The sequence below is a fragment of the Neovison vison genome, chromosome 2, assembly GCF_020171115.1.
Source record: "Neovison vison isolate M4711 chromosome 2, ASM_NN_V1, whole genome shotgun sequence".
Lineage (NCBI taxonomy): Eukaryota > Metazoa > Chordata > Mammalia > Carnivora > Mustelidae > Neogale > Neogale vison.
Window position 1 is genome coordinate 206944243 of NC_058092.1, and position 26920 is coordinate 206971162.

General features: G+C 40.8%; 1 protein-coding gene across 2 annotated transcripts; it reads left to right on the forward strand.

The window, feature by feature from the left end:
- The first annotated feature begins 173 nt into the window (after positions 1 to 173).
- On the forward strand, positions 174 to 25049 carry CEP55 (centrosomal protein 55). Of its 2 annotated transcripts, XR_006383336.1 has the most exons (10): positions 174 to 451; positions 3157 to 3351; positions 7678 to 7953; positions 10191 to 10259; positions 17848 to 17998; positions 19497 to 19810; positions 21105 to 21176; positions 22084 to 22209; positions 23954 to 24383; positions 24998 to 25049. XR_006383336.1 is itself a non-coding variant. In XM_044240120.1 (9 exons), the coding sequence occupies exons 2-9, from the start codon at positions 3169 to 3171 to the stop codon at positions 24152 to 24154; spliced, it is 1392 nt and encodes a 463-aa protein (XP_044096055.1). In that variant the 5' UTR covers positions 174 to 451; positions 3157 to 3168; the 3' UTR covers positions 24155 to 25049. The 2 variants fall into 2 exon arrangements, 1 of the variants encoding a protein (XP_044096055.1); XM_044240120.1 differs by having other exon boundaries at positions 23954 to 25049.
- The last annotated feature ends 1871 nt before the right edge of the window (positions 25050 to 26920 follow it).

Consider the following 26920-nt stretch of genomic DNA (forward strand, 5'->3'; position numbering starts at 1 on the left):
CAGTCAGACCACGCGTCCTAGTTCTAGGCCCCGCCCCCTTGGAGGCCGCAGCCAATCGGGGAGCCGCGAACCGCCGCTTGTGGCGCGCCCCCTTCCTGCCGGCCCCGCCCCCGCCGGCAGTGACGTGCCCCGCCCCGCAGCCGCGGGATTCAAACTCCCGGAAGCGGCGCCCGTGCCGCAGGGTGTGACTGAGCGGACGCGAACGCCGGCACTGGCCTCAGGTGCCGGCTGGCGGTGGGGAGGCGACAGCCGAGGGTGACAAGGGCGACCAGGGCCCGCAGCCCCGAGGCAGATCTGACGGCGAGGGAGGCGGGATCAGTGAGCGGACAGCGTCGGCTTCGACTCAATCTCTGCCCGTCCTGATACATGTCCCTTTTCCCTGGCGCTTGCCTGGCACCGGGTTGGGAGCCTCACGATCTACGGCGTGTGGAACCTTCCTTACAGCTTTGCGGTGGGTACTACCATCCTCTTTCCCTTTTTTTTTTTTTTTTGTTACGGAGAGGCCAAGCGACTTGGCTATGGTCTTTCGTAAAAACATCAATTTGCCCATTACCAAGCACGTTCATGTCTGTTCTACAAACATCTTCATTTTAGAGGTGAAAAAAAAAAAAGTGCCTCATTTTGCAGGTTTCCTTTGCCTCCCTGTTTGCCCACACAGCTCCCGTGTGAGGGTTTTTGTAAGATTTTTAAAAGATTTATTTATTTGTTTGTTTTGCGAGAGAGGGAGAGCGGATGCACAAGAGGGAGGGCAGAAGGAGAAGCAGAGAGACTCTTACGGAGACTCCCTGCCAGCAGGGAGCCGACTTGGGGCTCCGTCTCAGCACCCTGAGATCACCACCTGAGCTTGAAACCACCGACTGTGCCACCCAGGCGCCTCGTTTTTGTAAGATTTGCCTCCGCTTGGGAAGAAAGTGGCCTGTAGCCTATGCCTTGTGGAGGTTGTTGGATCGCGGTTTGTTCGGTCACCTCCTGTCCAGCATTTCTAAGATCTCTTCAGCCAAGCAATAAATACGTATTGAGCAGCTGCTGTTAGGTGCTGTGAGTGACAAAAATAATTCAAAGTTCAGCCCCTGAAACAACTGTTGAACAAATTTAAAAAGCGGATGTAGGGTGGGAGTAAACAATGTGTCCTATGGCATATTAGCTTATACAGAGAGAAGGCTTCCAGAAGAAGGGACAGTGGGTCAAAGTTTGAGAAGTGTGAGCCCTGTGAGTATCAGCCTGCCGAGGATAGAAGAAACAGGGAAGGGAGGTTGGTAGGACTAAGTGGTGGGGCGCTGTGAGATCCCAGCAGGGTCCAGTCCAGAAGCTAGAAACAGGAGAGTGTTTCATTGCAAGAGTTTTGTCCAGAGGTCAGGAACTAATGTCCATAGGTTCCTTCCAGTTCTACTGACCTATATAGTTCCACCATTCTGTGTTTCAGTGATTTGGTTGAAAAATAGTTTTCTGTCTTATCAACCCATTAAACCATGTCAACAATGTGTTCTTAACAGAACCCTACAGGGAAGAACTTCCTGTGGCAGCAGGTTCTCAAGAAACCATAGCCTTGGGGCACCTGGTTGGCTCAGTGGGTTAAAGCCTCTGCCTTTGGCTCAGGTCATGATCCCAGTGTCCTGGGATCAAGCCCGGCATCAGGCTCTCTGCTCCGCAAGGAGCCTGCTTCCTCCTCTCTCTCTCTGCCTGCCTCTCTGCCTACTTGTGATCTCTGTCAAGTGAATAAATAAAATCTTTAAAAACAAACAAAAACAAAACAAAACAAGATACCATAGCCTTGCATTAGCCTTAATTGATTTACTAGTTATCTTAGTCTGCCACCTTGGGCAAAAATCCAGTACTAACCTTCCCTAGATGGTCTGTTCAACTTAGTTAACACAGCTCTAGTGTTTTCAGGCTCTCTGATTTCATACAGGATGACTCCAAAAGTCAGTTTTACAGAGAGGCCTAGGTCTCCTCAATTTTTACTGGAAACACTTCTCACTACTTTTCATTTTCTATGTAGTGTTAACTTTACAACTTGAGAAACTTTACTACTTGAGAATTTGTGTCTTTGTTATTTCTTGCCTTCTTTACTGGATTGACAATTCCATTTTGTAAGGGAACATGTCTTTTTCTTTTGTTTCTTCCTCTCTCTCTCTTTCTCTCTTTTTCTGATTAATGCTGCCTGGTAAATCAGATTTTCTTATATTTTTTGAATGCATGAATGGTGCCATATTCCTCTAAATTTCTCAGTCATCACTATTTTATCTTGGGACCATAAGGTGGCAAATGTTTCTTAATCTCCCTAATTAAAGCTACTGTTACTATATCCACAGTATTTTTCACTATAGATTTTGCTCCTAGAGTTAATATACACTTCTCCTAAACTGTTAACTAATACTGTTAGCAGATTCTAAGCTTCTTCTTACTTAATTTGGCCTCTTATTCTTAATTCTTGAGTATTGTGTCTCTTTTTCCTGATCTTGGATTCTCCTCACTTTTCCCTACTGTACTCTCTCAGCTGACTATTTACATAGATTTGAACTAGATCTGTCTTCTAAAATAGGACATATCATTATGTTAAGTAATGCCATTCAGTGCTTATGTTCTCAGAATATATGTTCTCAGAATTATATCATTTACCACTAGCTTTTTATTCTTGGGTAAAATATGTGTTTGTGATCTATTTCATTCAGCGTCCACTTAATGGTTTAATCACTGATCCCCTTTTTTAAACAAAACTTTCTCACTGAAGCATGATACACATACAGAATCCTGCACAAAACATAAGCATCCAAGTTGACATATTTTAAAAACTTTTTGGTTTTAAGACCAGTATGGTTAACATATGGTGTTATGTTAGTTTCAGGAGTACAATATAGTGATTCAACAATTTGGTACATTACTCCGTGTGCATCAAGAGAAGTTGGCATATTTTTAAGAGGTGAATGCTCCCCATGCATCTACCACCTAGATTAAAAAATAAATATTGATACCAGCAAGCCAGAAGCCTTTCCCAGTCCCTCTCCCATATCCCACTGGTTTTGTTATGTCACGTCTATGGAGAGGGAAATGTTCTTCTATTTAGCAAATAGGTTGTTAGACCTTTTCAAGCTTCAGACTTGACCTTTTAAACTTAGACTTATTTAAAAATAAAATTGTATTTTTATTTTTTTACAGTTAGTTTCAGGGATGTCTTCCAGAAGTCCCAAAGGTTTAATTAAAGGTAAATGGGGATCAAAGCCTAGTAACTCCAAATCAGAAACTGCATTAGAAAAATTTAGGGGAGAAATTGCGGCCTTAAAAACATCGGTGGATGAAATCACAAGTGGAAAAGGAAAGTTGACTGATAAAGACAGACACAGACTTTTGGAGGTGAGTGGCCTTAAAAACCTTTTCAAATTGTAATAAGCTTTACTGTTAGAGATGCGAAAGTATTTTCCCAATAACATTGTAATTTAGTTTTTCTTCTCTTTCACTAAATGTAAAAAATCAAATTTTAACAATTTCTAAGTGTTCAATGGAGTTCAGATTTTAACGTGAGTGCTTAAAAACCCATTTTATCATATATACTGGCTGCTTTCCAAGTAATCTTTGTTTTCAGATTTTTTGAGATAAAATCATCACATATATTGTTAAACTGTATACTGTTAAATTATATTTCAGATTCTCTAATTTATAATTTGTTATGGCATAATCAATAAAGCAGTTAGGAACTTATTAGATTTAAAAATTTATGCTGAAAAAGCATTTGACAAAGTACAGCACCCTTTCATGATCAAAACTCTTAAAAGTGTAGGGATAGAGGTACATATCTCCATATCATCAAAGCCATTTATGAAAAACCCACAGCGAATATCATTCTCAATGGGGGAAAAACTGACAGCTTTTCCCCTCAGGTCAGGAACATGGTAGGGTTGTCCACTATCACCACTGCTATTCAACATAGTACTAGAAGTCCTAGTCTCCGCAGTCAGACAACAAAAAGAAATTAAAGACATCGGAATTGGCAAAGAAGTCAAATTCTCACTCTTTGCAGATGATATGATACTTTATGTGGAAAACAAAAGACTCCACTCCAAGACTGCTACAACTCATACAGGAATTCAGTAAAGTGTCAGGATATAAAATCAATGCACAGAAATCAGTTGCATTTCTTTACACCAACAACAAGATAGAAGAAAGAGAAATTGCAGAATCGACCCCATTTACAATTGCACCCAAAACCATAAGATACCTAGAAATAAACCTAACCAAAGAGGCCAAGAGTCTGTACTCAGAAAACTATAAAGTACCAGTGAAAGAAATCGAGGAAGACACAAAGAAATGGAAAAACGTTCCACGCTCATGGATTAGAAGAACAAATATTGTGAAAATGTCTACACTACCTAAAGCAATCTACACATTTAATGCAATCCCTATCAAAATACCATCAATTTTTTTCAAAGAAATGGAACAAATAATTCTAAAATTTATATGGAATCAGAAAAGACCCCAAATAGCCAGAGGAATGTTGAAAAAGAAAGTCAAAGTTGGTGGCATCACAATTCCAGACTTCAGGCTCTATTACAAAACTGTAATCATCCAGACAGTATGGTACTAGCACAAAAACAGATACATAGATCGGTGGAACAGAATAGAGAGCCCAGAAATAGACCCTCACCTCCATGGTCAACTAATCTTTGACAAAGCATGAAAGAATGTTCAATGGAAAAAAGATAGCCTCTTCAACAAATGGTGTTGGGAAAATTGGATAGCCACATGCAGAATGAAACTGGACCATTTCCTTACACCACACACAAAAACAGACTCATGAAAGACCTAAATATGAGACAGGAACCCATGAAAATCCTTGAGGAGAACACAGGCAGCAACCTCTTTGACCTCAGCCACAGCAACTTCTTCCTAGAAACATCACCAAAGGCAAGGGAAGCAAAGGCAAAAATGAACTATTGGGACTTCATCAAGATCAAAAGCTTTTGCACAGCAAAGGAAACAGTCAACAAAACTAAAAGACAACTGACAGAATGGGAGAAGATATTTGCAAGTGACATATCAGATAAAGGGCTAATAACCAGAATCTATAAAGAACTTATCAAACTCAACACCTAAAGAACAAATAACCCAATCAAGAAATGGGCAGAAGACATGAACAGATATTTCAGCAAAGAAGACATCCAGGTGGCCAACAGACACATGAAAAATTGCTCAACATCACTCGGCATCAGGGAAATACAAATCAAAACCACAGTGAGATACCACCTCACACCAGTTGGAATGGCTAAAATTAACAAGTCAGGAAACAACAGATGTTGGCAAGGATGCAGAGAAAGGGGAACCCTCCTACACTGTTGGTGGGAATGCAAGCTGGTGCAGCCACTCTGGAAAACTGTTTGGAGGTTCCTCAGAAAGTTGAAAATAGAGATACTCTACAACACACCAATTGTACTACTTGGTATTTACCCTAAAGGTACAAATGTAGTGATCTGAAGGGGCACATGCACCTGAATGTTTATAGCAGCAATATCCACAATAACCAAACTATGGAAAGAACCTAGATGTCCATCAACAGATGAATGGATAAAGAAGAGGTGGTATATAGATACAATGGCATACTATGCAGCCATCAAAAGAAATGAAATCTTGCCATTTGCAACTATGTGGATGGAACTAGAGGGTATTATGCTGAGTGAAATAAGTCAGTCAGAGAAAGACAATTATCATATGATCTCCCTGATATGAGGAATTTGAGAGGCAGAGTGGGGGGTTTGGGGAGTAGGAAAGGAAAAAATGAAACAAGATGGGATCAGCAGGGAGACAAGCCATAAGAGACTCTTAATCTCACAAAACAAACTGAGGGTTGTTGTGGAGGGGTGCGGATAGGGAGAGGGTGGTTGGGTTATGGACATTGGGGAGGGTATGTGGTATGGTGAGTGCTGTGAAATGTGTAAGCCTGATGATTCACAGACCTGTACCACTGGGGCTAAATAATACATTATATGTTAATAAAAATAATTAATAAAGTATTAAAAAAGATAAAAGGTAAAAAAATTAATCTTTTATTTTATTTTGTAAAAGTTCTTTTATTGTTCATAGTTAAAAAATAAATGACCTGTATTAAATAGTATCATTGGATTTCTTTAAAAATCTTTTTATAGGCACATTATAAAACTGAATGATTTATTATTCTTTTTAATGCCACATATTGAGGTAAATACTTATTTGAGCATTGAAAAATGATCTATCAAAGATTATTTTGCATTCTGGTGATGGAATCTATTAGCTTCCCTGAGAGATCTCTTTCCAGTTCTTTCCATTTTTGACAAGCACTGGTTGTCAAAACTTCATTCCTGTATAATCAATTAAAATTAAACTTCCTCTAACTTCTACCCATTTATTCTAATTGTACCTTTTGCAGCTGCATAGAACAAGTCTATTTTTTATCCATATGACAACTTTTCAGATATTTGAGGAAATCTTGCTTTCTTTTACTTTTCTGTAAACCAACCCCATATTCTTCAGAGTTTCTAACTTCTTAACATCCTGGTTACTTTCCTGAACACTTTGTGATGTGTTCATTTTCCTTCTGAACTTTGCACCCAGTATTGTGCACAGTGGCAAACACAAGTTTGAAATTGCACTATTATTTCCAGTAATCTGGATGCTATACTGTTCAAAAGCCTAAAATTATATGGGCTTTTTAAAAAAATTATATCATACGACTGCCTTATCTTGGGCTTAAGGCAACTAAAATCCCCTCATCATTTTCACAGGGTCATCTAACTCAGTTTCCCCATTTAATATTTGAACAACTGCTTCTCCCTTCCACACCCAAGCAAGTTTGTAGTTTTATGTTGTTTTTACCGTGTTAGCATGTGAAGTCATTCTGTTAACTTGTTACTGACTCTTCAGAGGTGCTTTGTCCCTTATGTCTGCAGCCGCTTAACTAGCCGCCTTCTTTATCTTTTAAATCCTTGAACCCTCCTTCAAAGCTCATCTTTTACATCTGATACCAAATCATTTGTTAACAAAAACAAGTTAATGAATGCATTTTTATCCACTTGTAATGTTCTGTAATTTTTTTTTTAAGATTTTATTTATTTATTTGACAGAGAGAAATCACAAGTAGATGGAGAGGCAGGCAGAGAGAGAGAGAGGGAAGCAGGCTCCCTGTTGAGCAGAGAGCCCAATGCGGGACTCGATCCCAGAACCCTGAGATCATGACCTGAGCCGAAGGCAGCGGCTTAACCCACTGAGCCACCCAGGCGCCCCTGTTCTGTAATTTTTAAGTTCCGTTGCTTAAAGTTCATTGATGAGCATGTAGCTCTTGTATGACTACTTTCAGCCTTTAAGATGATTAAAACTGGTAGATGAAAGGATGATCATCAGATATTCTTGTGAGAGCCAGCTTTTCTTTAGCTTTCTCTGACCGCTCTTGACAGAGTTGGTTTCTCCTTTCTGTGTCTGTGTCGCATTTATTTTATATATCCCCTAACTATGGCACTTATGCATTCATGTGCTGGTTTACCTCCCAGTGAGGTCTCTGAGCATAGGACCTTGGCTTCATTTTCTTTTTGGCCCTGGTGTCTAGTATAATGCTGACTTGATGTATGATAAATCCTTCATAAATGCTTATTGTATGTTGTTTATTTTCATGTTTGACCTGGCTTTGTTCTAAGATTTTTCTTAGTTTATATCTAGAAAATTCGAGTCCTGGAAGCTGAGAGGGAAAAGAATGCTTATCACCTCACAGAGAAAGACAAAGAAATACAGCGCCTCCGAGAGCAGCTGAAAGCCAGGTACAGCAACGCTGCATTGCTTGAACAGCTGGAGGAGAAAACAAAGGAAGGCGAGAGGAGGGAACAGCTGTTGAAATCCTTGTCTGAAGAGACAGATGTATTGAAAAAACAGTTGTCTGCTACCACTGCAAGGCTTGCTGAACTTGAAAGCAAAGCCAGTACACTTCGCTTATCACAGGTACTCACCATTTCTTTAAACCCAGATTTTTTTCCTTTCTGATACAATTTGTAATTCTAGTGAAGAGTGGTTTTATTAAAACACCCTTATCAAGTGATGAAACAGAATAGTATACTAACAGGTTATTTTTTATTCATAGCCTGGTTCCCTCTCCATAAGCAAAAATAGTTAATATGGCTCCCTCCACTCCCCAGACAATTGTTTTGCGCAAGAGAATATTCAGAATACAGAATCCATTATGTCTCCACAACATCTAAGAAGGTTCTCCTCAGCTTTTATTCCTGTAGTTTCTATCCTGAGGACAACAGGCTTCATTTTGTTGTTTTCAAATTTGAGATACACAATTACAATATCAAGTATACTTTTTTGAGCTACAAGTGCTTTTGCTCCCCCTCTTTTGTTTAAACTAGTAGCAGTACAAGGAAAGCTTTGTCTGTATGATTTCAGACTTTGGTTCTGCCACTTGCTAATTGTGAGACTGAACACATTTCTTACCCTTTCTAGCCTTATAAACAATTCTAGAATTCGCCAGACCCTTCTTCTAAACTTCAGTTTACACATTGGTAAAATTAGGATAAGAATACTGGAGATTAAAATAGGTGAAGGAGATAAAGAGGTACCAAAAAAAAAAAAAAAAGAGAGAGAGAGAGAAACAATACTGGAGACCAAATGTTGTAATATATGTAAATCTCCTTGCATAGTACTTGGCATTAAGTGCTCAGTAAATGGTTTCTTACTAATCAGATCCTTGATTCTTTTGTAATTTTGAACGTTTGCATAATGCTAACACTACAACTATTAATACTACCTATAGAAGAAAATCTGTAGCTTTCAGATATAATATCTCAATGTTATTAAAGGTCTTTGCACTGTCTCTCCCATTTAGAGTAGTCAGAATGATTGAATCAATACATTTATATGTACTCTCATCAATGGGCAGTTGAGTATTTTTACAGGTGAATTTAAAGAGGCTAAGTTTTCCTAGAGAATTCACACAGCTAAAATTTGTGAAAATTATAGATTCAATGTGGTTGCCTAAAATTTTCCTTAAAGCTCAAGGACTAGTTTCTCCACTTTTGAATATGGAAACACAAATCCTGGTAGAAATGAGAACTTTAGAAAATATACTCTTATAATAATTGGGGGGCTATCCACATTAATTTCTGTATTAGTCGGCCTATTTTATTGCTGTAACAACCAACCTCCAAATCTCATGGTCTTATACAACAAATGTTCATTTTTCCCTCATGTCACAGTCCAGTGCCTGTGGGAGTGAAGGAGGCTTTGCTCTGCAGAGTCACTCAGATCCAGCTTTCTCCCTTTCAGTGGCTTCCTTGTCCTTGCACCAGATCCTCTATGTACAGCTGTGAGCTAGAGAGAGCATGTGGAGCATGAGGGCAGCATCTGGGGGCCAGGCCTGGCATTGGCATATTTCTTATGCCCACATGCCATTGGACAGAATTCAGTCTCGTGGTCTCACTAACTGCAGGGAAGGCTGGGACATACAGTCCACAATGTGCTCAGGGGGAAAAGGGAGGAGGTTTGGTGAACTGCCTCTGTCCAAGTTTTTAACCAAGAGGACTAAATCAAGAGGGATAAAGGGCTACTAGGTGAGTGTCTAGAGTATCTTTGGAGAAAAGTATTTTCTGATCTCTTGCCAGTGTTCACACAAGTCTGTTTCTTTAAAACTGTTAGAAGACTGAAATATAGCTTATTATGAATTTTGTTGGTTAGTCTGGATACCTAACCATCCAACCATCCAACCTCTATTTCTTCTATGAGAAAATTTAAAAAAAAAAAGAGAGAAATTATGTTTTAAGTTCTGTATAATCTGTATGAGCTAATACTAATTAATACCACTAATACAAATATAATTCTAGAAGACAATTTTTATCCTTTGTTTGACAATTTAATATTTTCCAGATTTCATTTTAAATAGCCCGACTGTTTTGTCTAATTTTGGTGAGAATCACTGGGCAATTCTTATGCACTGAGGTTATGCTAGTGATCCAGAGAACCTCAGAAGTCAAATTAGGTTTGAAATCTGCTGAGACCGTTTCCAGGAGATCTTCATTCTCCTCTGGTACCCATCACCTGGCATGATGGTTCGTCAGCATGTACTAGATCTGGATTTTGAGATGCCCTTGTGAAGTATACTGTGTTATCCTAGAACCAGATATAATGAGGAAACTTCTCTTGTTAAATTTATGATATTAACTAATATTGGTTTATTTCAGACTGTGGCTACAAGCTGCTTCAACTCATCGATGCATGATATTCATGAAATGGAAATACAGTTGAAAGATGTAAGCTCATTTCCTTTTATTTATTTATTTATTTATTAAGATTTTATTTATTTATTTATTTATTTATTTGAGAGAGAGAGCATGAAGAGGAGCATAGGGAGAGGGACAAGCAGACTCCACGCTCAGTGCGGAGCTCAGTGTGGGGCTTGATCTCATGACCATGTGATCATGACCCGAGCCACCCAGCCACCCCTCATTTTCCTTTTATTAAGTTATGGGAAGAGAGGATTAATTCATTCATGCTTAAATTTCATGGAAATTGACAGAGTTGATGGTGTGACTTGAAAACAGTCTATCTCCCTAGGTTACCACCTATAAGTCTCTTTCTAGACATTCTAGAGGGCCACTTCCTCTAGCCATGGTCTCATTAGATGATAAAGTCCTAGAAATCACCTCAATAGTTCAAAAACTTTCCTTCTTTGCCTAAATCTTATTGTATTATTATGGTGTATCTTAATTTATAATTTCTTCTCTTGTTTATCCATGAAAGATCTACCCATTCATTAGAAATTCTTCCTTTGGAACCAGGATGTGCTTTTGTAGTTTGAGAATTCTACCACTGAATCACCAATGCATGTGCTTTTGTAGTTTGAAAGGGAACATGTTCTTTGTATACTCCGTGCTTCATTTCTATAGAATTTGATATGAGGTCATTCTAGATATTTGGTAAAGCTATATTATTTCAGACTTATGTCTTAAATAGATTGATGTGTTTCATTGAGAATTGAATAAGGACTATTATTCACAGTGTATTTTTTCAAGTTTCAGTACCAGATACACAAAGTATAAAATTCTTGAGTTAAATATTAGGTAGGTATTTTGATTCCAGAAATATGAACTGGCAAGTTTACCCTCCTCTAAGTTCCTCTTAAGATTCCTGTTTTATTTCATCTAGCAAGTGTACTTTGAGGTCTATTTGATCTTCAAAAGAATTTAAATCCCTTGAGTGTCTGTATGGTGGGGTACTATAGTAACCTTATCAAAGTAATTCACCTACAGTTAACTAAGATAAAGTAGAAACATAATTTTTAAAGATCTTTCAAAAGAAGTTCTTTGTGGGGCACCTGGGTGGCTCAGTCATTAAGCCTCTGGCTTTGGCTCAGGTCATGATCCCAGGGCCCTGGGATGGAGCCCAACATCAGGCTTCCTGCTCAGTGGGAAGCCTGCTTTTCCATCTCCCACTCCCCCTGCTCGTGTTCCCTCTCTCACTGTGTCTCTGTCAAGTAAATAAATAAGATTTTTTAAAAAGTAAAATAAAGAGTTCTTTGTGTTGTGTTATACTGAACTTTATCATTCTGTGTGTATCAGTACCTACCAGATGCATGTACCTAGGAATAAATCTACACACCTCCTGCTTTCCCCCTTTATTTACTCCAACCGTGCAGGCTTTCTAGCTTTTCCTTCAATTCACTGCTTTTTCTTTCTGTTCCCTCTGCCTGCCACCCACGCTCTTCCCCCCAGATATCTTCATGACCCGCTTCCCCACTTCATCGTATAATACTCAGTTGTTACTTTCTTGGGTGGGAGGGGTGGGGGGAGTGGGGCCTGAGCCAGAGAGTTGCCTAGCCATCTTTTCTAATAGTATAGCTCCAAGACAATTCCTGTTATCTTTTCCTGCTTTTGTAACTTTCCCCCTCATCACACATTACTGTTAAACTTACTTGTTTATTTACTTTATTATATGAGCCTTACATTGGTAGTTGTTTACTGAGGGAATGGTGTCTGGTGTTTTCACTGCTATCTGGCCAGTGTCTAGAACATTTTAATTTTATTAGTACCTGAAAATATATGCTGTTGTCTGAAACTTCTATATAATTTTAGGTTTCTCAGCATCAACTGCTTCAAATACCAGTTAAAGTTATTCTCAGATAATGACAGTTCTTTGTATGAAAGTAACTTCGAAATGTTACCCGTGTATACCCAAGCTTTTTGTTCCGTTTTATCTTTCCAGCTTAAGGATCGCATTGTGCTCCTCTGCTCTGTTTACTTTAGAGAGGCTTTTAGATAAGTGGAGTAAAATTTAACCCAACTCACCTTCAAATGGTCTAGATTGAGCAGGGCCTCCCAGACTCACATGTGACTATGAGACTGGGGGGTCTTCATCAAATGCAGATTCTGATTTTACTGGTCCGGTAGGGCCTGAGATTCTGCATTTCCAATAAACTCCCAGCTACTGTATTAACTTACACATCTGAGAAGTAAGAGATGTTTTAGCTGTGGCTGTCTGTGAGCCCAGGGAGAGCAACCTGTCACTCTGCTAAGCACACTGGCTGTCCCATGATCCTGCTTTGGGAGCTCAGCAGTTCCAGGCCCTCACCCCTGCTCTAAGCTCCCACAAATCTGCCTGGAACACTTTGCCCACCTATTTTAAGAATCAGTATTTGCGGGTGCCTGGGTGGCTCAGTGGGTTAAAGCCTTTGCCTTCAGCTCAGGGCATGATCCCAGGATCCTGGGATCGAGCCCCGCATTGGGCTCTCTGCTCAGCAGGGAGCCTGCTTCCCCCCGCCTCTGCCTACTTGTGATCTCTGTCAAATAAATAAATAAAATCTTAAAAAAAAAAAAAAAAAGAATCAGTATTTGCTATGCTAAAATGAGCCCTAAAAACCCATGTTTACCTTTCTTAAGGCCTAGCTGTGTCATTCCTCCACTACCATTTTGGTCTGACTGACATTTTGAAATAATTACACGGAGTTGGTACTGTAAACACTGTACAGTGTCATTAACTTGCAAACCAGATAGGCTAAGAGGCAGCTGAAATAGGCATTTCCTGCTTTTAATTTTTAAAATCTGATTTTTAGGGGTACCCGGGTGGCTCAGTGGGTTAAGCCAACGCCTTTGGCTCAGATCATGGTCTCCGGTCCTGCGATCGAGCCCCACATCGGGCTCTCTGCTCAGCAGGGAGCCTGCTTCCCCCTCTCTCTGCCTGCCTCTCTGCCTACTTGTGATCTCTTTCTCTGTCAAATAAATAAATAAAATCTTTTTAAAAAATAATAAAATCTGATTTTTAAGCAGAATGTAGGAAAGAAATAATTATTAATTTTTTATTTAGAAAAAATTCAAATTTATAGAAAAGTCTTAAGAATGAAAATGGTACGTAGAGCAAACATATACTCTTCACTAAAATTCAAACATTGTTAACATTTTGCTCCATTTTATACCTCTTTCGGTCCCCACCCTACCCTCCCCAACACATATTTTTTTTTTCTGAATTATTTGAGAGTGAGATGCACAGATTATGCTTCAGTATCTATTCCTCAGAATGAGATGTTCTCTTATGTGACTACAGTACAAATAACAACTTTATTTTTTTAAAAGATTTTATTATTTGAGGCAGAGAGAGAGCACAAGTGAGGGTAGGAGCAGAGGGAGAAGCACGCAGGAGAGAGCTTGGTCCTGAGATCACGACCTGAGCTGAAGGCAGATGATTAATCGACTGAGCAACCCAGGCGCCCCCAGATAGCAACTTCAATAAATTTAACACGGACACTATACTTCTGTGTAATCTACCATCCATATTCCAGTTTCGTCAATTTTGCCCACTTCTGTTCCATATTTTTACTGATAACTTAAGAGGAAATGTTAAATGCATGCCTAACAGATACGGAGAGGACACAAACCTGCAAGAGATAATAATTCAGTGGTGACTCTAAAGATGCAAAACTAATATCAGCATTTATTGATGACCATCAAAATCCACTTATTATTCATACTATTTAGAGAAGAAAGCAAATGCCTAAGTTGGTGAGAAGAGGCCAGGGGAAAGAAATGTTGACTTCTTTACTGAAGTAACATCGCCATCACCTGGCCTTTCGGAATATTGCACCTCAAATCTTCATCCCATAGTTGTTTTTCCTACTTAAGTAATGTATGGACAGGTTCATTTAAAAGAAGAAAATTTCATTACCATCCAATGCTGACTTGAATTACTTATATTGAAATGTTTCTTAATGATGGACAGTTTTAAAATTTGATATAAAATTCGGTATCTTTAGCATCTAACACATATGATTTATAAATATTTGGATACGTGCATGCTTTTGAGTCCTATAACATTACCTCTTTTGTCAGCTAAATTTAAGAATGTAATACAGAGCAGATGTACATTATCTCTACTTTACAAATGAACCCTTAAGCTCTGTGAGGAAGACTCACGTTATAACTGCCCGCCAGGTGCAGAGAGAAAAGTGTGTGGCCAAGTGACTGGAGGGCCCTGGACTAAGTCTTTGATCCCAGAGACTGCCTCTGTCTCTCTAATCCATTTCTTAGTTCTACAGAAAACAGACACGGAAAATTCTTTAAGCCCCATGTCTAGATGCTCACGAGTCCGTACAATGCTCACAGAAGGAGCCTACCAAAGGTTAGAGGAACTCTCTAGACTTAAGAGTTTTTATATAGACAGATCTTTTCAGACTTGAGGCTCAGCCATTTTTATCTTAAATGGAGAGAAAAATCTTACCCTGAAAGAAGATGCCTTGATGCACAACTGAGAATGTCCAGTATGTTCCTTACCACTTTCCCACCTCACCCCCTAGGGTGAGACGCCAGCATGTGGGGGAGGGGAGTCCCTCCTTTTTCAGTACATTTACAACAAATGCAGGGTGATTCAAAACGAATTGAGCATTTCTGGAAATGTATTCCAGTATGTATGTTTTACTTCAGTCCGCTTGGACTGGGCAAATTTTTGGCAAGAAATTTATGTTTGTACTATCATTTTTTGGCCCCCCGCCCCGAAGGATATGAAATGATATGTCCTGCCTGTTACTTCCACCACTGGTGATAATAGATTCCAACAGGTCTGGGATGAATTAAGGCACAAGGGGTACATATGAGGCACTTGTTAAAATCATAGAAATAGCTATGATAGTTCTGTTACAAAGGGGTTTGAAATTCATTTTCATATATTCCTTGGTTTATGAGTGATAGTTTTTTGAAAGTGTTCAATTCTTTTTGAATCATTCTAAATGGATTGTTCTACTGTGTATAAGGAACTTCTAGATTCTTTCATGCCTTTTCCTCCCTTCCCGAATACTCTCAAACCTCTGTTTGGACTAGAGACCTGCATGGGTGCTTGCTGGTTCTTGGGAACCACTGTTCCTCCAACTCCATGTCATCACCATTCATCAAGTACATGAATGGAACGATACAAATTCAAAACAAGCCTGGGCCCAACTGTCCAGGGGCTCATGATCTAGTTCAGATAAGAACTACCATCAGGACACAATCAAGGTCATGAGTGTAAGATGTCAAATAGACTGAATGGACATTAAAATCCGTGTTGACTTCCACAGGAGAGGGAGCTTGGTGAGGACACTTATGGTGAGGAGCCTTGAAAGACGGGCTTGGATGCATGGGAACTTGATGAAAACCTGGGATTTAAGTGGGCAGGTGATCTAGGGAGGAGTTCTAGGGCATTCTGGGCTCAGAGGGTGTGTGTAGTTGTGTGGACAGCAAGGTGGCCGTGGAGGCCAGAAATGAATGGCCAGGCTGTAACCTGAAGAAATGGGAAGAGGTAGATTATGGACCATTTTAATGTTAGTCTAAAGGATCACAGCTTCAGTTTTAGCAAGTGGTGTCATGAAGCTTTCAGAAATTCTGTTACTAATATAATTAAAATGATTTAGCACTTTGGGAGAAAAGGGGAAAGGTTTAACTGAACTTATTAAGAGTAGTTCTTTTTCCCCTCAAAATAGTGATCATTGTTTTAATCAACCGAAAGCTTTTGGTGATAGCCTGTGTCTCCTCTTAATCTTGTAATGGGGAAATCACCTTCCAAATGAGACTCTGTATTGTTGAGCAAAAAATGGAGACTTTTTTCCTTTTTTCTCTTAATCCCAAAACAGGGTTTACCAAGATCCAACAGTGAAACATTGCTTAAGTAGGCATCCCTGTGGGGGCTGACGGGTCATAGTGCAGGCACCAGGGCCCAAGGACTCAGCAAAAATGAGCTTGCCTATTGTGAAGGGGCATTCACGTCATTCTGTGGGCCTCCTTCTGGGATACTTCGTAACATTTTACGTGTGTGACATCAAGCTTAGATGTACTGGCCTCTCTACCAAATGGTCATTGGGACTTACTTTCCCAGTCTCTCAGGAACTAAGAAAGAGAGAGGGACAGTTCCATCTCCTTAGACTGAACTTCCAGGTTAGAGAGGAGAGAACTGTTATAATCTCATTGCCATGAGATGCTGTATAAGGATTTCTAGGCCTCCCTCCCCCTCCAGCACCACCAGACAGTTGTCTTTTTTGCTAGCTTTCAACTTGAATCTGTGCCCCACTTTCAATAACAAAACTAGGGTAGGGGACGGAGGGGGAGGGTTGTGTGTGATTGCTGGAGATAGTGGGCTAGCCTGGCAGCCTCCTTCGGTTTTGCCTTTGACTGAATTTTCCAGGATCAAGTTGTTAAGAACAGTGAGAGCTAGATTGAGAAGATATATGAATTTGTCCTAGTTGATAATCATTCACCACCTCATGAATCTTCATGCCCTTGTCCCTATATACCACCTCATCTTACCCACTTAAGTTAACGTAGTTTCTTCTGTGAGGCTTTGCCAGTGTCTTGCCACAGATCCGGTGGCATGAGGTTTTCAAACTCAGGCAAATTGGCCAGGTAAGCCGATCAGAGCCTGTCTAGTTTCTTGGAGAAAGATTCAACCAAAATGAAAAACCGATGTTAGCAGTGACAGTAAAGTGAATCAGTTTCCTGTTACCAACTAACATAAACAGACACTGCCTGCTTTATTAGTATTATCCTATCACCAAGTGATTTCTGGAGTACATATTATACACAAAGCCAGGAATCCTCTCAGAAGAGCATGGTCTGCCACTTCAAGGAACTTACTACTTGAAAGACATAGTAACCACAGATAAAAAACTGAAGATGTTTAGTCAAATGATTTATTGTTTGATAAAATATAAATTTTTAAAACTATGAAGCCATATATTTATGTAACAACTGAGTTCTTAAGCCCCCGTGCAAACCATGTGAGTGATCGCAGTGTGGGATTTTTACTTGTGTTGTAAGAATGTAAAGGATGAGAATTGGTGAAAAAGAGGGTAGCGGCTCTTTATGTTTGATTCTCTGAGAAGTAGCCGTGAAATGGAGTTCAGAGTTCAGGTTACTGGACAGCAGCGTCTGTGAAGGAGAAAGGGGTAGCAAGATTGGGCAGGCGACACCAGCAGACCAGGGTGCTGGGTCTGACTGTGTCTCTGTCTGCGTGGGGAGCTCCTGAGCGGAGTTGTGTAGGGTGGAAGTCTCTGGAGCAGGGCTCGTTTACCTCGGCCACAGAGGTGTTCTAGTTTATGGAGAAAGACATGGACAGATGCAAAGCAAATTGTGTATAGGAGACAGCAGACAAATGAACTTGGCCCCATGAAAACACGGCTTCTCTGTGGTGTGAGGTGCTCCGAAGGAGCCTGACGTCACAATGGATCTCCAGGTTGCAAGCCATGTAGTAGTGTAGATTTCTACTATATGACCCATGACAATTTCTTTGTACTCGGAAAGGCTACATCACTGGGGGTCTCTTATCCATTTTAAGGATTCAATTTTTAAAATTTTATTAATGATTTGCTTTCATTTTCATTTTGAGGCTCTGGAGAAAAATCAGCAGTGGCTTGTGTATGATCAACAGCGGGAGGCCTACGTAAAAGGACTTTTAGCCAAGATCTTCGAGTTGGAACAGAAATCAGAAACAGCTGCTCATTCACTCCCACAGCAGACCAAAAAGGCTGAATCAGAAGGTACTGGTATAGAAATGTTCTTTTGGGGTAGGCCTGCCTGACATTTTCCAAAAGAAGAGATTCATCAAATTTATATTTTTATAAATGTGTTAGAAAGTGAATTAAGCAAGTCTTCTAACTCTGAAGTAAGAAAGACCATGTTAGCAGGTCTGTTTTCTCATTGTTTTCTGAAGAAAAGGGGCAGAGGCACAGGGTCATGGATCTCTGGCAGTTCTGAAATTTTTTCCTTCATCCACGTCCTTCCCCACCTTCAAAGATCTCCTCCAACTTCATTTCTCCTGGAGTTGGCCTTGTCACTGATTGTCTTTTTACTCTGCTTCCTTTCACACATTCATATCACTCCCAGGAGAAGGAATACATCTTATAGCTGATTCTTCAGTCTTTTTGAGTCTCCCACAGAATTGAAATGAACGCTCCTAGGGAGAATGCAGGCTTTTTGCCAAGTGCTTTGCAGTTTCCCTTGCATGGAGTTTCACAAGAACCCTAAGAGGTGGGGCAAGAGGGCTCATTTTACAGACGGGGAAATCGGTTCAGCAGTTCTAGATGATGAGCTGAGAAAAGAAGAGAAACCCCCATGCAAAGCATTTGTTAGAAGACTGACAGCCCTAATGGGACTGAAGTTTGAATTCTGAGTTATGTAAAGAGAAGGCTAAAGAAAGGCAGGCAAGGCTCCTAATCTTGGAGCTTCATGTTTAAATATTTAAAATGAAGATAATGGTAAAAAAGAAAATACAAAAAGAATTAGGGACAACATTACTTTATTGTAATGCCATTATAAGAGTATTACACATAGAGGCACCTGGGTGGCTCAGTCGCTACGCCTCTGCCTTTGGCTCAGGTCATGATCCCATGGTCCTGGGATGGAGCCCAGCATCAAATCAGGCTCCCCGCTCGGTGGAAGCCTGCTTCTCTCTCTCCCACTCCCCCTGCTTGTGCTCCCTCTCTCACTATGTCTCTGTCAAATAAATAAATAAAATCTTAAAAAAAAAAAGAAAGAAAGAATATTAAAGTAAGATTTTAGTGGTGGGCTAAATCTAATTTCTTTCTTTCGTGATATAGTGTTCTCTGTGTGTACGTGTTTTATCAAAGTAATAGAAACTCTTGTTAAAGTAATTTGATAGTGATATAGAAGGGCCTGCCCCTCTCTTTCCTTCCCATCCCAGTTGCTCTTTCTCCCTCCCATCAGGGCAGCTGCTTTTAACATTTTTGTTTTTAATTTTGGTAATTATATATATAAATAATGAGCTTATGTCTCCATTTGTTGATTTATCTTCTTTAGACATTAGTTACTTTCCCTTCCCATAGAATAGCTATATTACTGTTTCCAGTTCTTCTGTTTTTTAGGTTTAGTTCAAATAATGAACCTGAATTCTTTCTTGTTCCGTCAGCAACCCTATCTCTTCATTTTGTAAGATCTGTTTTGTAGAAATGTGTGTAGTTTTAACTTCTCAGGAATATTATTATATAAAGTGTGTTGTGCCTGATGTGTTTGTCAAAGGTTATCTTCAAGAAGAAAAGCAAAAATATTACAACCATCTTTTGGCAAATGCAAAAAAAGATCTTGAGGTTGAACGACAGACCATAACTCAGTTGAGTTTTGAACTTAGTGAATTTCGAAGAAAATACGAAGAAACCCAAAAAGAAGTTCAAGACTTAAATCAACTGTTGTCTTCACAAAGAAAGGCAGATGTACAACATCTGGAAGACAATAGGCATAAAACAGAGAAAATACAAAAGCTCAAGGAAGAGAATGATATTGCTAGGGAAAAACTTGAAGAAGAGAAGAAGAGATCGGAAGAGCTCTTATCTCAGGTGAGCCTAAGTAAGACTTTCCATGCTCCCGAATTCAAAATTGTCACGGTACCTACCAGTGTCAGGGACTATTTTAACCACTAGGGAACAAGCAAGGAACAAAACAAGTTCCTGCCTTGCATGGGATTCTTCTTTAGAATGGAAACAGACCATAAGCAAGCACCAAAATTACCAAATAAATTCAAGAATATAAAGCAGGACAACATGACACAGAAATTAGGGGCCAGAGATGGTATTTGGATAAATGCCTTTTGGCATGAAGGAACCAGTCGGTTGAGTGACTGGGAATTCCCTCCTGTACACAGAGGCTCTCTGTGAGAAGGAGGTACGGGTGTATGAGAAGCCAGAAGGTGTGAAGCAAAGAGGGGAATTGGCACTGGTTCCCAGACTGGCCCTTTGATCATGATGACAGTTTGCTCAAGTGAGTTTACACAGCACCTTCCATGTTCTTATACTCCCCACCTTCTGCCAGGATGTCTGTGTCAGTGACAGTGGAGTTGCTAAGTTAGGATGATTAGAACTGCATACTACTGCAGCAGAAACCATTCATTTAAATCTTGCTGGGCAGTATGGGATAGTATAAAAAACATTATTCAGGGTCCATACCTGGCCTGTAGTTCAGGACGTGTGGCCTCGGGAAAATCAGCTACCTTCTCTGACTTGCAGATCTCTGATGTGTCAAATTAGTCACAACAATCTCTTTTTGCTTCCTGGGACTTTTGTGAAGGTCAGCTGGGAGAATGTGAAAGTGATTTGTAAAATCAAGGGGCTGGGCAGATGTTCATTTTTGCTACTATTGGAATAGGAAGTTATTTTTAAACATCTGAAAGTTGAGAGAGGGATTAAAACACCATCTGTAACATTTGCCTTCTTAGTCTTTACCACCCTGGCTTCTGCCTACAGGCGCAAGCAGTGATATTTACAAAAGATGAAGCAGAAATGGTCGGGAATTTTATTCCACCTCTGCAGGCAAGGAGGGCAAGGCGCTGCCAGCTTTGTTATCCTACTCAGAAATACTAGTGGATTTTAGAACTTCCAGGGAAGTGGGTGTGTGTACTGCAGAGTTGGGTGCTGTTCCTTGACGTCGTGCAGTCTGCCCCAGGGATCTCTCAGCCAGGGTGGGACTGCTCAGCTGCTTCAGTCAATAGCCACCCGACAGGCAGCGGCAGTGACTCAGCCCGGCGAGCAGGTGTGGTCCCCAGTAGAGATGTGAGATTTGTGAGCCTCTCCTGCATCCCAGCTCATGCAATAAAAGATCATATATGACAGCGTTGGCTCTTTTTGCATCTGACAGGTCCAGTTTCTTTACACATCTTTGCTAAAGCATCAAGAGGAACAAACAAGGGTAGCTCTGTTGGAACAACAGGTACTTCTCAGGGTTGCTGCTATATTTGACTAAACTTGTTAGGAAATGGGATGTTTCCTTACATTTGCCCTGTTCTATGAAGAACCATTTGAAAGTCATGAGGTTTTTTTTGTTGTTGTTTTTTGTTTTTTTGGTTTTTTTTTTAGAGTGGAACCAATTGAGCAGGGGGTAGGGGTTAGGGGCAAGGGCATGGGGAGAGAGAATCTTAAGCAGGTTCCATGCCCATGCTCCATGCGGGGCTCAATCTCACAAACCTAAGATCATGACCTGAGCCAAAGTCAAGAGTTGGACACTTAACTAACTGAGAGCAAGCCAGGTGCCCCTGCAAGATGTTTTTAATAAACTCTAATAACAGCAAAAAATTAAGTGACTATCTGATAGTCATGTATTCCTGTCTTTAAGATAAGCCAAATTGGCTGAGATGGCAATTGTTTGACAGGGTGATGTTGGCCTGGGAAAATTTTACTCTTCCCCATGCAGCTTCTATAGTCCCTACTCTAGCCTAATGGGATCTCCCCAAGAGGGCTACCTTATAACTTCCAGAGAACTCAGAACAGAGAGCAGAGGTTTTCAGTGTATTCCAAACCAGGGAACAGCCATCGCTTTCCCTTCTTCCCCTTCCCCACAAAAGGGGGGTGGGGGGCGAGAAAGTCCAACCAGCAACTTCTGAAGCTCCTCCTTACTCACCTACACTTAGTGTGGGCTTTGCTCCTTGGATAAACCGAAAACTGAACTGAACTGAACTGTAGCTGTAGCTTCTTCATTTAGTAACATCTCATGGTCCTCAGATGAATTCTTGCTGGGAGGGCACACGCTTGCCTCTAATAAAAACGTTCAAGCTTCTAGTCAGGGGAACTGGACAGTATATATTAACCCATGATTTCCTTGTCCTGGGCATTTGTTCCAGATGCAGGCATGTACTTTAGACTTTGAAAATGAAAAACTTGACCGTCAAAATATGCGGCACCAACTGCACGTCATTCTTAAGGAGCTCCGAAAAGCAAGAAATCAAATAACACAGTTGGAATCCTTGGTGAGTCTGGAATGGTTAAACTAAAACTCATTTTCTTCTTTCTCTTTCTTTTTCTTTCTCTTGCTACCATTTTCCCATTGATTTATCAGACCGGTTCCCAAACTAGGAGGATACAGCTTAAGAGTGGCTATTTCTCAAATCATAGGCAGAACCCCTGCTTCATGTGAAGCCACTGCCTTTTGAGCAACAATTCAGAGCCCTGGAAAGGGACATTACGTGCCTTTGCATCGTGCCAGACTTGGCGGTACCTGGGATCATGTCTGTCCCCCAACTCGCGCCACCCCCTAGCGTGGCATGTAGATTCTAGAGGCAGGACACAGGGGCTGCCCTGGGGGAGTGTGGGGGGAAGGGAGCGCAGTTGTAAATTCTCAACTGAAACTATGTTTTTCTATTTAAAAAGAAAGGAAGAAATGCCATTTTTAGTGATAATGGATTGTTCCTGTTAATACACTGTTTTAGGCATATTGAACTAAGTACATTTTGTGGGTTACATTGAACACATAATCATTTAAAACATAAACCTTTTAAATAAGACTTTTTTCTATGAGAAAGTAATTTCTGACTTACTGTTTTCATCTTACTAATAAACTTTTCAACCAAACCTATTGGGATCCATGTTTGTTTGTGTTTATGTCCCATTAGCACATATTTCATACATGATACTAGTAGGGGAGAATATTTGCGGATGGCAAAATGTTACGAATAGAATTCCTCAATTTTTGAAGGAGGAAAAAAACCCAGTTGTTAAAAAAATCATTTGTAGCTTCTTTATGAATCAAAGACAAAATACATTTTGACTGTTTTTTAGTACATAATTGATTTTGACGATTTATATTATTTGAAGTTGAAATTTATAATTAATTTCTGTTACTGTTTTTCAAAGTATAGGAAGCTGGAGGGTATACAAAAGAATCCATAGTTTTCCTGTGCTTTTGTGTCCCTGCTGTCATTTCATCTTTAGAGTATACTGTACGTTATTCCTTTTTAGACTTTATCAACTAGTCTAAGTTCCTCAAAAAAAAAAAAAGAAAAAGGAAAGTTATGAAGGTATTATGCAATACTTTTCATCATTTCTGTGTGTAACCTGTTTGATCAGCTAACATTTTTTGCTACTTTTAATTTTTTTTTTTTTTTTAAAGATTTTATTTATTTGACACAGAGAGACTCAGCGAGAGAGGGAACACAAGCAGGGGGAGTGGGAGAGGGAGAAGCAGGCTTCCACTGAGCAGAGAGCCCGATGAGGGGCTCCATCCCAGGACCCTGTAATTGTGACCTGAATAGAAGGCAGACACTTAAAGGTTGAGCCACCCAGGCACCCCTATGTTATTTACTTATTTATTTTTTTTATGGCTGAACTTGCCCCTTTAGAAAAAAAAAATAGCAAATTTTATTAGCCTCGTTACATGGGTCTATCTCTACGTTTGGGTCTAAGTATTTTATTTTTTTTTTTAAAGATTTTTTAATTATTTATTTGACAGAGAGAGAGAGCACAAGTAGGCAGAGAGGCAGGCCCAGAGAGAGAGGAGGAAGCAGGCTCCCTGCTGAGCAGAGAACCCCATGTGGGGCTCTATCCCAAGACCCTGAGACCATGACCTGAGCTGAAGGCAGTGGCTTAACCCACTGAGCCACCCAGGTGCCCCGGCTCTAAGTATTTTAATACAACCTATCCACGTAGACGCCCAATCCTAGTACTTTGTGGGTCATCTGGGTAATTTATAACCACCTCCAATCATTTATTTTTCAGAAGCAGCTTCGGGAGCTTGCCATCACAGAGCCACTAGTCACTTTCCAAGGAGAGTCTGAAAACAGAGTAAAAGTTGCCTCACCAAAAAGTCCCTCTGCTGCACTCAATGAAAGCCTGGTGGAATGTCCCAAGTGCAATATACAGTATCCAGCCACCGAACACCGGGATCTCCTCGTCCATGTTGAATACTGTTCCAAATAGCAATATAATTATTGTTTTTGTGTCAAAAGGTTCAATACTGTATCTTATGTTCGTTTATGGACATTTTGAGTTACTTGTTTCACGTCTCCTATAAGAAACTGCATCTCTCCCTTTGAGAGTCTGGCACAGGAGAGAATCATTGTATTTTGGGGGCTGCTTTGCATTTTCCTTGGCAATGATACCTCCCTGAGATGGTTCATCTTCAGGTTTCGGTGACCGAATGTGTGAGGTGAGACAGCTGATCCTTTGCACTGTTAAAGTACTTGATGAGGAAAAGATATTTCAGGTGATTGCTTGTACACTAAATCTGTTGTACCAGCAAGCAAATATTTTATGTTTTGTAGATTTTTAAAAATCAAAGTTAACTAACCAAGAATCTTACTGTGTTGGCTTTTGTTATCCGAGATTTGTAAACCTACAATTCTGATTTTCACGGCCATTATAAGGTGGTAATACTTCCTATATCTTTCCTTTTCTTTTATAAGGCGGTTATTAGAAAAGTTGGAAGTTTGCTTGATCTTTTTTGCTGCTCCCTGTTGAAACCGAGCTGTGTTCCAAGCACAAAGCGGATTGCGCTTAAGGAATACTCAGTGGCTACACAGTGTTCTCTTTCACGCTAACCAGCTATAACTTCGACTTGAATTTCATTAGCACATGTTGGTCAGTTAAAGATGTTAAAATGAATTTTAGCAAAACCATCTAGCCCTCTCATTTGATTGGCAGGTGTTTATTTATTTTTGGCACTCAAGCTTGGGCAATGCAATGAGCAGATATTTGCTTATCTGAATATATATTTTTATACATGTGAGTGTAAACCCCTAATTTTTTTTTTTATTTCTTCAGGTTTTCTAAAATGCTGGACACTGGGCTACTGTTAGTAATATAAAGGAGAAAAGAATAAAATTATTTAATAAGTTTTAATATGTCTAGTGTATATCTTCATAGATAGGTATTCTCAGATTTCTACCCTGAGAGGTGTGCCTGTATAAGGACGCACAGTGTAAAATGATAAGGTAGCTAAAGATCTATTGGAAGCAAAAACTATAGGAGGCTCGGAAATGTTAAGCAGAATCCCCACAATCACTTAAAAAAGAAACACACGCATTCTTGGGTTTCAAACTCCTAAGTCAGCTCCAAAGCCAATCTTCTTTCTACCCCGCCAGAAAACCCTCCTGAATTCTCCAGACTCCATATACTTAGGTGATACTATAACCAGAGCAGTGGAATGTTCCTTAAGTCAGAGAGGACAAGAGCAGAACACACTAACTGATCCCTTCCATCCATCTAGTCTGAGGAGTTCTGCCATGTCCAACCTCTGCTCTTGCTGTTCCGCGGATCCCTGCTATGCTAGTTCAACACCTCTAATCCCATTCTCCAAACACCTGTTGAACGCCCACTGCGCACAAATCACTGGGCTCGGTATCAGTGACACGGTGATAATAAAATCCAGCCCCATCTTCATCCTCTAGAAGGGGAAGCCAGTATTTAACAGATAAGTATAACACATTCTAGGAGGTTCTACAGTCGAGGTATATGGAGGGGACAGAAACTGTCTTATTCCAACAACGACTGAAGGTCTTACTCTCAAAGATGCAAACCTTATACTAAGATAAATGTAAGAAAAAGAGTAAAACAAGACTAAGAAGTAAAATGGAGCCTTTCTTAAGGGTAGCCTGCACGACAGGCCATGGAGTGCTTCTGTGAGGAGAGCCGGGGCTGAGCACAGGGAAACAGCCCTGCCCGCCACTCCCGTGGTCCACACAGACAGGGAATGGCCTAGGGAAACCCCACCGGGGTGCTGGGGTGTGGAAGCTGTGGAGAGCTCTCTCCCCTGTGCCTCCCTGGAGAGGAAATCATGTAACGCAGGGACCGCTGCCTCCGCAGGGCCTTACCGTGAGCGCGGCGGCGGTTCCTCTGCCGGTTCCTTGCGCTGCGCTTCGGGGCGGTGAGCGATGTCCCCGCTGGGGGCCTTCCGGGCATCCTCGGTGGCACGCAATGCCATACCCTCTCAATAAGGAGCTTTCTTCTGCTCTCGCTGATCCCAGAGCAAACGTGGGAGTCAGGGGCGTCCACTCAGAAGCAACCTGGGACACGAGCTGCGTGTGGGAGCGAGGCAGCTGGCCAGCTGGGACCCATGGAGGCTGGAAATGGTGCCTTTGCTTTAAGGAGGTGCAGCTGCTCTGCGCCAGCCCGTGTCCTATGCCCGGCGTGCGGCCCACCTTTCAGATTTTCCAAGAGAAATCTGGAGTGTTTAAATGTGAAATCCTCCAATTTCTAAGTGTTGAAAAATTAAAAACAACACTCAGTGGGCCACGTTCCCCATTTATAACCTTTGTTTAGAGCATTCGAATGGGCCAACAGCAGCGGTGGTTGGCTTAGCCAGAGGCAGGCAGGCAGCGAGCTCTTGGTCCTGCCTGCTGTCTTGGGACTGAAGTGTCCCCAAGTCCAGTCCAATCACTCTTAGACTGTCCGGGGGACACAGGGAATGTGGCCCTCCCTGGCCGTTCCCTCCCACCTGGCCTTTGGCTTTCTTTTTGTGGCTACTCATCCCAAACAGAACTGGCTGGCTGCCAGCACTTCCTGGCTACCCAGTGCTTCCCAAACCTGACACCTGAGGGAAACTGGGGGCTGGAAGGGAGCCAGGAGATCATTTACTTGAGTGTTTTGGGTGCAGGAAATCACATCATCCTTGGAGCATGTTGCAAATGATGGTTTCTTGGCCTCCCCTGGATCTCCTAAATCAGAATGTCTGAGGGGATGGAGGAA

Bases quoted from the DNA above. Each gene is read 5' to 3' on its own strand.
- CEP55 (XM_044240120.1), top strand. From the start codon at position 3,169: ATGTCTTCCAGAAGTCCCAAAGGTTTAATTAAAGGTAAATGGGGATCA. The intron at 3,352-7,677 runs GTGAGTGGCCTT...GTTTATATCTAG, and splicing joins ACAGACACAGACTTTTGGAG to AAAATTCGAGTCCTGGAAGC. The intron at 7,954-10,190 runs GTACTCACCATT...GGTTTATTTCAG, and splicing joins GTACACTTCGCTTATCACAG to ACTGTGGCTACAAGCTGCTT.